This window comes from Pteropus vampyrus, unplaced genomic scaffold (assembly GCF_000151845.1).
Source record: "Pteropus vampyrus isolate Shadow unplaced genomic scaffold, Pvam_2.0 Scaffold222, whole genome shotgun sequence".
NCBI lineage: Eukaryota > Metazoa > Chordata > Mammalia > Chiroptera > Pteropodidae > Pteropus > Pteropus vampyrus.
Window position 1 is genome coordinate 30,918 of NW_011889003.1, and position 11,568 is coordinate 42,485.

The 11,568-nt window shown below is 49.2% G+C and overlaps 1 protein-coding gene across 1 annotated transcript in view; it reads right to left on the bottom strand.

The window, feature by feature from the left end:
• Window positions 1-2,909: 2,909 nt before the first annotated feature.
• NCALD (neurocalcin delta) overlaps window positions 2,910-11,568 on the bottom strand; it is an 85,181-nt gene continuing 76,522 nt past the window's right edge. Inside the window, exons 4-5 of the mRNA XM_011373281.2 lie at window positions 8,344-8,449; window positions 2,910-5,585 (exon numbers count right to left, since the gene is read on the bottom strand). Of these exons, the coding sequence (XP_011371583.1) occupies window positions 5,488-5,585; window positions 8,344-8,449 (204 nt within the window). The 3' untranslated portion in view covers window positions 2,910-5,487. The remainder of the gene's footprint in view (window positions 5,586-8,343; window positions 8,450-11,568) is intronic.

Here is an 11,568-nt window from a genome sequence, read left to right on the forward strand (position 1 = left end):
TCATCAGCACAATAACGGGTTAACCCTGGGGGAGTCAGGGCTCTGTCACCCCCTAAACTCCTCTTACCCTCGGCTTTTCACAATGTGATGAGAGGTCTCCAAATGTGAACCTCACTTTGGAAAGGCTGCCACCTCAAGTGTCTGAACCCCACGTATCTAAGCATCGGTACAAATGGCGAAGGGATGGCTGCCATGCCAGTCCAGGTCCTCCAAGAAGCAGAAGCCAAGATGGAATTAGATGTTCAAGAGATTTATTGGAGGACTCGATGCGAAGAATAAAGGGGAAACAAGCATGGAGACTGGCCCCTGCGAAAGGAGAGAGGGAAGGAAGAAAGCTTGGGCAGAGGACACTTCCGACTGCCTCAGCCAGGCCAGCGGAGAGTCTCTGAGCAAAGGTCACCGGAGGGACGAATCCCATTTGGGGCAAAAATGGCCCGATTCTAGTACCCCTGCCGTGCACAGTTATCGACTGGGAGCAGCCTGGAGAGAGCGTGGCCTCAGAGAGCACCGAGGTGGCTCCAAAGGTTGCAAGTGGAGCCTGTCAATCAATGTGCTTCCAGCAGCAGGTTCTCACAGCAGAAGATCTGAACCGGCCCCTCTGCAGTCACCAAGCCAAGCCCTTCTAAAGAGGTCCCCAGTAGAGATCCATTGGAGTTTTACATGTAAACATTCCCTGAGTGGGTTTTCTAATTCGCCGCCTTAGTACAGTATACCCTTTGTCCCCAGGGTCCTTCATCCCTACACTTGTCTGAGCTCTGCTTAAACGGGTACACAGGGTAATTTTTGAGACTCAGGAATCCCAGAAAACACAGTGGAGGCAGAGGCTCTGATCAGCCAGATGCAGCAAGAGAGGAAGGGGATTTTGAAAGGGCACTAAAGGCCAATGTCACCTGCTTGTTCCCTGGGTAACAAACACCTCTCAGCACCAGTCAAGAAAGATATTGATTTCTGCTTTTCCACCCCACACAGGTGTAAGCTACTTCGAAATCATTTTCAAGGGCCTGGACAGAGCTCGCCAGCTGTGAGCTCAGTCTCTACTTCTTTGCTAGTAACTCCTACCCCCTGACCGCACCCCGCCTCACCCGCCCACACACACACACACACACACACATCTCCAAGACGGTAGTGCTTGGTACTGTGTTGGGTCAGCATTGAACAGTCAATGTGAGCACAGAAAAGTGATTAAATACTGATATTGGGAAGGTACATTTTGAGGGAGAGAGTCCGTCCATTTGTCTGTCTATATGTATACGACATACTGGTGGCAGAGCCACGAGTATTTAATAAGGGTCGGCAAGCTGAGCTGCCCAGAATTTTGAAGTAGTTTCACCATCTTTCTACAGAACTGTTAAAATGCCACCCATTTCCTGGAATAGTGTGGAGAAAAAAAGTCATGAAATAAGCCGCCCTGAGGCCCTGGCCCCGTTCTGAGCTATGCTTGGGAGTTAATACTGTGGAATGTTCTTGGAGTGACCATCAAGGATATCTGAGACCAGGCATGGCACGTGAACACCCAATGCAGCAAGTGCCCAGGGTCTCTCTAGGTCTTGGACTTGTGCTCAGCATTCAGGTGCAGAGAAACCCGTTTGAAATGAACATACCAGCGGTTGTAGCCTTGGCCTGAACATCTTTTCACTTGACAACAATCTTTCAGTTTTAGGCTGATTCAACTGATACTCCAGCGCCTTGGAAAATACAGGGCTCGATGTTCTTTCTCTTATTTCTTTAGCCGCCTCAGAAAACCGAAAATTCCAGCAGAGCGCTGAACATCTGACAAAGACAGGAGAGGCACATATGAAGCATCTCCACTTCTTCCAGAAACAGTTCTCATCTCCTCTGCCTTGACTGAGAGAACACTTGGACTCTTCCTCAACCGGCATGTACCCTCCATAACTGAACTAAGCTGTGAGGGGATCCAGTTGGGTTGGGGTTTGGGGAAAATGCCCTGAAAGTGGAAGCCTTGAGTTTTGTAAATTTACTGCAAATTGCCAGGTTGGCCTCCAACAGAGTGGGATTGCAGGCTCCTGATGAGGTTGGAGGCTCCCAACCACCCTCTCGCCATCACGGCCGTGAATGACGTGGTGTTATTCATGCTTAATACTCGTGCATATCAGGGCCATTGCTGGTCCATAGAGAAACTGTATGAAGTAGAAAAAGCCTCTGCTCCAGGCCAACTCTACTCTTACGTGAGGTCTAGTTGGCCCATGAGGTGCCCACTATAGCTGACGCTCGGCCCCTTTTTCTTACATTAATAACCTTCTGTGCTAGAGGCAGGACCAATGAAAGCAACAAAAAGCAAACAAACACTTGATCTGAATTGGCTTTGAGGGCATCATGTCATCTTTTCTACAGACTCTTCTCCAGACTGAGAGGCAAAGAGAGGGGAGAAGAGGATATTCGTTTCCCACTGAAGAGGTCGTTGCCTCAGTTTCTCCTTCCATTGCACCTGATGTTTAAACTAGTTTGCAGCTCCAGTTGTGAGGAAGGAGAAGAGGTGAGAAGAAAGTGTAAGCCACGAGGGGACAGAAGTAAAGAGCCCAAGTACAGACCCAGGATGCTTTTGGATGGAGCTTGGGACTCAGCAGCCTCTCGTATCCCCCCAGGAGGAGACCAGTATTGGCCCCTGGACCCTCACTCAGGCACAGAGTCAGCCGGAGCAGCCATTTAGGCCTAGAAACCTCACATCTCAGACAATCGTACTAAATAATCAACATGCTTGACTGCCAAGCTATAGTGACACAATGTCAACTGATATACGGGCCACTCCATATGATTGGATTTATAAATATAGATATTGTAAAATTCTATTTTGGCAAGTGCCCCCTGGGGCAGATAGATGGATGGGACAGCACCCTCGGCATCCCTTCCCCGTCCCCTAAACAAGAGTAAGAACAGTCAACCACTCTGTCTCATCCTTCAAGTTGTAAGCCACTTTATTCCAATCCCTTGAACATCACAGGCTGGTTTGATTTCAGACAGAACAGACTCCATTACAGAGGTCCCTCAACACAACAAAGACAATGAACAGCCCAGCACGGGAGTGACATTAACCTTTAAGCATCCAGCCTTCTGGGTGCTGCATAGTCCCTTGGCCAAACTTGAGTGCATTGGATTAGACACACAAAGACCTTCCTGGGAACGAGGAGAAAAAGCAAAACAACCCTGGAGAAAACACAGACAGGGTCAACAGCAGGCCAGGACCAGGGCGACTTCCATACACCTGTGCGTCGGTGTTTGTTGGCCATGCATCTGGCTCTGTGTTCTTTCCTAAACAGCTGAAGACCCTCTTCTCTTTGCCTCACTCCAGCTCTAGGATCTGGGGAAAGGAGTAAGTCTGGCTCTCCAAGGTGTCATGGCCTCGGGCAGAGCCCAGGTGGATTTCTCAAACATTAAGTGACACCACTATCTAAGGAGAACTAAAAGGAGGAATTCGGTCTTCAGTCAAGAGCAGGAAAAAGTGGGATACACCTGAACACTGTCCATGGAGGCACTGTGTCTCTTCACCTATTCTGCACTCCATGTCTTAGGGTAATTCCTTATTTTTTGAAAACCAGAGTTTACCACTTGGCCCATGGAGGAACTTGGCAAGTCTCAATATAAAACTACTATGAGAAACACACTTGGAGGAAGATTAAGATTATTTTACCAGGTTCAGGTCTCGAAATTTCACCCTGCAAAGTTGGTCCATTTTGGTCAACAATACAAATTTGGGTTTTTGCTACTTGTTAAAATGAACTTAGGGAAGACCCAGGAATCTAGAGATTAGAATGAGCTCAACATCATCTTCCTTGTGGTTATATTGTCCATCTCTCTGTGGTTCTTGGTTTGCAGGAAGCAGTGTGGAAGCAACAGAACCAGTGGGGACCTCTCTGTCCTCTCTTGGGGCAGGCTCTTCCCATCTACATCCTTGAGTGTTGGGGGTTCCTCATGCCTTACTGCTTATGAAAATATGACTTCCTTATAAACTTTTAATTCAAATTAGTGTGTATGAGGTCACCAGACTGAATGGCAACTCAGATTTGGGTCATCCCTTCTGGAAATAGAAATTGACATTCAAAGAACACCGTGATGGAAAACACTTCCAGATACCCCATAGAGGGCCTCGGAAATCACAGATGCACTTGCCCAAGCCTACTTCATGACGAATCAGATGATTGCTCAACCTCTGACTCTGCAGGGCCACTGGGGGCATGGAAAGTCAATAGTGCAAATATGACTCCCTAACAATTCATGTGGGTTAAACCACTGGGAAGTCCTGAGAATTTCAGCTTTTTTTTTTTTTTTTTTTTTTGGTGGTGGGAAAGGGTGTCTACAGAATATTGATCTGCTCAGAACAGCACCACGCCTCCAGTGTAATACTGCCAATGAGCTGCTGGGCTGCGTGGGCAAATCATCACTTCACATCTCTCATAAATATCCACTTTCTGGTGCTCCAGGTGATGTGTCCCACATAAACCTGCTCTGATTCTATTCTCCAGGCACAGCTACTCTGGAAAAACATTCAAAATTAAGTTTGGGCCCTAGTCATAGTTACTTTGTACTTTTCTGGAATATATAAAATATACCTGTTGATTGGTGCATTTGTGCAAAGACAGATATGACTTTAAAACAAGACATAAACATTCATTATAGTTGGCTTACTTCACAATAAGCTACTAGATACAGTCTTCTGTAATAAGATTGGATTAGTGCTCACTAAACATGCATTTCATTTAAACAAGGCAAAACACTTAATTTGGTCTGCAATACCCAATATTTTATATACAGCATTCTTTTTTTTTTTTTTTCTTTTAAATCACAAGAGGCAACAAGATGGGTCTGGTCTTGAAATATGTTACCATTTGTGTTTAATTTCCAAAGAAACTCATCTTAGCTCGACTAGTGTAAACCTCTGAAAAAATAGCTGAACCATCTTTTCCGTCTCCACTATTAATTTGCCTTGAAATGTTCACAGCTTAGAAACTACAGCCTGCTGGGGAAGAGAGTGGAGAGGGCCTGCAAGCGGAATCCCCCACATCCTTTTAATAGCCTAGCCCCAGAGGGTTCCTTGTCTTTGGGGATCCCGAATTCGGTGCTGCCATTCCTAGGGCACGTATGACAGCAGACCCAGGGGAGTTTCATTTTTCAAGCAAGCCCCTTGAAGCTCGCAATAGAATCACTGCACTGGATTGGTTTTCACTTTCCTGCCTCCCCGAGTCTTCGGTTTTGAAACAGAGACATCAGAATCAAGAGAAAATCATAATAATAATGATCAAAAATCATCAGAACAACGAACACCACAACATCTGTGCACGACAGCACTGTCCATGCTCTGGGCATTCCCACGAAGCGTCCACGACAAAAGAAGCTGAAGGCGTCACGGAGGAAGGCGCGTCTGACCGCACAGGGAACAGCGTCACCGTCAATATTGTTTGGCAAAAAAAGAAAATGTTAAAAAGAGAAACCAAAGGGGGACACAAGCAGCTCTCTGATTCGTGGGGTACAGGCTCAGAACTGGCCGGCGCTGCTGGGGTCACACTGCAGGAGGCGCACTATGGACGGGTCGCTCTTGGCCCCTCGGATGAACTCTTCCAGGGACAGTTTTCCTAGAAGGCAAGAGGGTGGGTGAGCAGCGGCCGGTGGCAGCTACATGAACTTACACACTCTTCCTATGGCCTCCTGGCAGCGGCCTCAGCTCCCTCTGTCCCCAGGGTCCCACACCTGCGGTGACGCTCACACTCTGTCCTTCTGATGTGAGACTCGTGGCTCAGGGTTTAGTTCACCTGGCATGGCTCCTGCTCCCTGAGAGCCCACTACGCGTCCACCTGGCATGGTGCTGGGTGGCCCTGACATGGCCCCCGCCCTGCTGGCTCTTCCGGATGCAGGTGCCCTGGATGGACTCACTCAGTATTTGTGGAACAAACGGCCCCGAGCCTTTATGAGACAGCTGGATTCTCCCAGCAAAGGGGCGGTTCCCATGGTGTCACTGGGAGCCGCTGAACAGATATCTGGGGGAGGACTCCTTCTTTTGGACAGCAGGTGAAGACAGCTGCACCTTCATCTGAAGGAAGGAGAAAAAAGGGGAATGTTCGGGAGGCAGAGGGGTGTCCTAGTGGACCCCCCGAGTCATCGGGGCACTTTCCTCCTACTCTGACAGGCTGGCAGAGGGTGCCTGGGCCCCCTGGGATCGCCTCTGACCCGGTGTTCTTTCCCTTCTTGAGTGAGCTGGAGCAGGCATGGAATTCCCTTCCTGAAGGTCTCCCTGTCAAATTATTGGGGTGAGGGGGCGCCTCTCCCCCATTCCTGCTGCTTCCAGAAGGGCCTCTCCTACGGGGGAGCTGCTGGGCCTTCCCGCTCAGCTTCGCTCTGTCTCTTGGCGGAGCTGCCTGAGAGAGAACTTGCGCCCCTCTCTCTCCTCAAAATCGGTGCCACACCCACCCTGCTCCCTACTGCTGTGGGTTTTGTCCCCATGTTCTCGGGCCATCGCACTGAGCTGTGCCCTTCAAGTTCCATCCTCCAGCCTCCATTATTACTCTTTATTTCTCAGCGTATTTCGGTTCTGGGCAGGAGGGGTGCTATCTATTGGAGCCCTCACTGTCCACCCCCAGACCCCCAAAAATATGTCTTCCCCTTAGCCATAGCCCCTTCCCCAAGACCTAGTTCTTGGTTAACCAAATTCACCTTATCTACACGAAGGAGCAAGGCAGAATTCGTTTATCTATTTATTTTGAATATGTAGAGCAGGCCGCATCTAAGATTTGTGTCCTGGCCATTTTTTATGAGCTCTGCTCAGCCTCAGGCAGGGGTTAAAACGGTGATAATTTCCTCAGGTTTGAAGGTTGGCATGAAGAAAAGGAGACAGGAGCAGTCAAATGATCTCCCAAAGGGTGGCTCTGGGACCCTAAGTCGGAAGTGGCAGGGCAAACCCTGCATTCAACACACACATCTGGCTCCTCCGGGTTAGCGCCCATGTGCTTCGGAGCTGGCGCCTGGGCTAACTTCCCGCAGGCCCAGACTCTTCAAGGCAGCAGCCAGGGGTTCAACGCAAAGAGTTTCTACCAAGAGGACTCTAATGGCAGGAGGCTCTAGGTGAGGCCTCTGCTCCAGGCAGCGGTGCCACCCTCGGCCTTGGGTTCCAGAAAGAAGCAGAGCGCTGAGCTGTTGCACCGTCTCCTGGGGCTCTGCGGTCCCACTGTGAGCTCTGCGGTCCCACTGTGAGCTCCAGTGGAGAGACCCTCACTCCTCATCTACAATCAACACACAGTAAGGATTTCATCCTGCAGTGTCCAGATCTTCTCCCATCCTTCAGCCCTTTTCTAAAGCTGGGCCGAGGGCAGGGCAGGAACCCACCTGTGCTCCCTGGAGCCCGAGCAAAACATACAGTTTAACATCAGCAAGTCCATTAACTATTAAATAATCCCGTGTTCGTTAATTTTTGCAAAACAATCAAACTATTTGCTTTGAATCAAGGTGCCTAAGGGAAAACAATAGAATGCATGGCACCTTAGTGGAGGAAATGAAGCAAACAGACTGGCCCAAACTCTTCAAACCCGGATTCTAGGCAGCGGGTACCCCAGGGAGTGTGGGGTTAGAAAGAGAGACTTGCTCTACTACACAGCCTTCTGTCAGTCTGTCCGTCAGCTCATCACTGACAATTGTTGGGGATGCCCAGGCCAGCTGGTAAAACCCAGAGAGCTACAGATGACTCTGGGCTCCTTAGGGCCCAGGCTCTGGGCTTGGCACTTTCAACTCAGATGTCACATCTAAATAGATTTGGCAAATAACTCAGTTAATTTTGAATTTCAAATAAACGACAAATAATATTTTTATATAAATATGTCCCAGCTATTGCGTAGGGTGTATTTATATGAAAAAATCGTCTGTCGTTGATTGGTCCTCCTGTATTCTATCCTGCAACCCAACATCTAAAATCTTCTGTTCTTGCATTTGAAATTTAACCTTCCTTTTCACTTTGGTTTGCTAGCCATCCCTTTTTTGGTCTGAACTGTGATTGGCTCCCGAAAACAACACCTTGGAGCATGCGCAGGAGAGCCCACTAAACCGCAGGCAGGCTGCGTGGAAGCTCCTATGGGCTGGGTGAGATGACGCCAAGCCCCTTCCCACTTTCGGACTAGCTGGTCTGCAGGGACCCAGCCTGCTGTGGTCTGGGCCTGTCCCCACCCTGGTTCCCTTCTGTCCTGCACCACCAGAGAGAGCCTGCAGGATGAGCCACTTTCACAAAGGGCCGTGAGCCAGGTCCTTGTGGCCAATATCTTATTGTCGAGTGGCATTTCCCTGCCTGGACACCCCCAGCCCCTCCAGCAGCCCCCACTCTAGCAAAGCAAGGCAGCTGCCGCCTCCTACCATCTCTATTGGTGTCCATCTGGCGGAAGATCTTTTCTGTCCTTTTCTCTGGGGTTGACTCATCTTCAGGCATTTTCATTACGGAGGAAACCATCTTATAGATTGCCTGGGGACAAAAGCGACACGGTGGGAAGACAGAAACATGGTTTGGTTCGGTACGCAACAGCCGTATCATTAAACCTCTCAAATATGGGGGTGAAGGGAATGTCCCCCATTCATTCAGGGAGCTAGCTGTCCCTGCTGACCCTCTGTTGTAGAAAACAGATGCTCGGTCACTGGAGGGAGAAAGCAGGCCCGCAGAGCTTGCTCCAGCACTGAGAGCCTTCAGGAGTGACAGCTGGCAGGAAGACCCACCACGGCCCTGCGTGTCAAACTTTAATGTGCATATGGATCCCCCGGGGAATGTTACGAAAATGCAGAATCTCATTGCGGGCAGGGTCGTGGGGGTGGGGGTGGGGCTGAGATTCTGCATTTATAACAAGCTCCTGTGCGATGCTGATGCTGCTGTTCTGAGGACCCCACTCCTAGGTGAAAGCTAGAGAGCATTCCTCAGGCTGGAGGGACAGGTGGACGTCTGCTGTGGTCTCCAGCTAGGTCCCTGAGGATGACAAACACCCAGCGGTCTGCAAGTGTGTGTCCTAGTCTTCTCCCGGGCAGGCATTACCAATCAGCCAACGCTCTCCCCCCTTCTGTGCGACAATTGTCTCACATGTCTTCTCAGCGAATCCCAAATATCCCTAAGACGATAACAATCTGCAAACCCGAGTTCTAGATTAAGTAATTACTCAATCTCAGGCTTGAGATAAGCGGGGTGCATCTGAAATCCGATGAGCAGAAGAGGGTTCTAGTGAAAGCTTTGTAAGCAGCACTGAAACCGTCTCCCTTGCTACATGTGGATCCCATCCCCACTCCATGGTACTCAGTCAGGCCTCAGTTGTCAAATCTAGTTTTTCTGTGAGAAGAAGAATGTAAAGCCATTGTTTTCATCCCCAGACCATGACTTTGCTAATCAGATTCATTTGGGAACTATAGCTCAGGAAGGAGTTTTAGAAAATGTAGATTTTGCCAGTGGTTGGGCAGAAAAATCTGGAAAGTTTTGGAGCCGTGCGTGCAGTGGAAGAGCTGGAGAGGGGAGAGAAGAGAAGGCAGCCGAAGGGAGCGAGCCTCTCAATGGGAACTGTGGGAGAGAAGCTGGTACTAACGGCTGAGCTCGTCTGCTTTACAGTCTTGTTTAGGATCGACGTGCCTCAAGTCCCTAAAGTGTTCTGGAGAAAGGGTGATAAACATTCTAACTCCAGGGACAAAATAAGAATGAGAAAGGGGGTCGCCCAGTGTGCTGACCCTTGGGCTGATCCTACCCCGTAGGGACCCCTTGGGCCAGGCTCCCTGAGTTTGTCTTGAACCCATCCAAAGCTCTTGCTGCACTCCAAAGCAGCCTCCACAGTGATTCCATCTGGGAGGAAGGTCAAGCTCACAGCTGTGGCCCTGTCTGGGATTATGGATGTCATTGGGATAAACTTGGCCACAGTCAGTTTTCCCAAGAAACGTTCACTGAAGTGTGCTCTAGAGGCAAGAGGTGAGCCATACTCTGTCTTCCTCCAGGACCCCTACTTGCCGTCCCCTCCAGCCCGGGTCTACCACCATCTGTGCTGCAGTTAAAGTGCCAAGCTGCTGGGGATACCTGACTCCTTGGGGGAACTAGGAAGGACATAGAGCTAGAGCTATTTATACGAATGAGAGAAAGAGGTGCTGAGATTTTATAGGGCAGGTGAATATTTAGTAAAATGAGCAGAAAGCAAGAGTCTCCATACCAGCGATGTCCTGAGGCCTAGCACCCTCTCCTTGGCTTTCTTTTCTCCCACATGGAAACTTTTCTGTAACTCTTGACCAGTTAAAAGAGAATCAGTGGCACCAACTGATGAACACACACACACACACACACACACACACACACACACACACACACACACGCCCCTCTCACAGGAATTTCAAACTTACACAGTCTAAATATTTTGTGAATTCCCAAGCCCAGGAATCTTAAGACAACAATAACAAAAATAGTGTCTAGAAACCAGTATCTCACTAGGTCATATAAGTATGACCACTTCAAAGGATCAAGAGCTGCCACGTTTCAGGAGCTGTAGAAATGATGTGGAGGAGACCGTAAGTTTACTTTTTGTCAGAAGTCTTAGGGATGCTGTGTAATTACATATCTTCAACCCTCTTTGGGGCTGGTTTGTTCCTTCCCTGAGTCTGTTCTGGCCTCAGGAAGGTCATCTCACTTGGTAATTCCAGGTGCCACCTGCTTTGTGTCTATGACTGGCCACCTCAGATGCTTCGCAAAGGTTGTCGAGAACCTGGTCATCTGTACAACACACACTTTGGTTTCTGGGACCAGCAGCTTCGTTTACACTCTTCTCTTCTCTGAGTGCTCACTAGCCCCTCTCCCCTCTCCTCGAAATCCTATCCATGTTAAGGGCACATTACCTTCCTCTAGGAAGCCGTCCATGGTGCTGTGTCATCTCCTTTCCTCTGTGCCAGCAAATGGCTCCATCTAAACCTCTCCTGCGTCATTTCGTTCCACTCACCCTGAATTGTAGTGACCCGGGACACTCTCCTTTCAGATGTGAGGGCAGCGATGGGCTCTGGCTATTCACTGAACCCCCGATAGTTCCTACCCGGGACACTCTCCTTTCAGATGTGAGGGCAGCGATGGGCTCTGGCTATTCACTGAACCCCCGATAGTTCCTACCCGGGACACTCTCCTTTCAGATGTGAGGGCAGCGATGGGCTCTGGCTATTCACTGAACCCCCAATAGTTCCTACCACAGGTTTTGCACAGGCTCGGGCTCAGGATTCATTAAGGCATAACTGTTCCCCACCCCATCACCTTCTTCATGCTCTTCCTCCTCTCGATTTTCTCCTATCCTGCTTCTGTTATAAAGTTCCCCCTTTATACTTTTATAATTTTTTTTCTCGTGGTCCCATCCTCTTATTTTTCTTCTCTCTTTCTTCATATAATTAAACATATTGACGTGAAACTCCTTAAAGTTTCTTAGTCTGTGTAAAGTGATGGGCTCTCGCCTTAGAAACCAAGCTAATGTGCTCATGGATACACGCTTGCCGTTGCAGACAGCTTCAGGGGCTCGTGGATTCGAGAGTCCACCCACAAATCCAGGTTAATAAAACCCCTGTTCTTCGCTTACTCTCTCCCCCATTCTCACT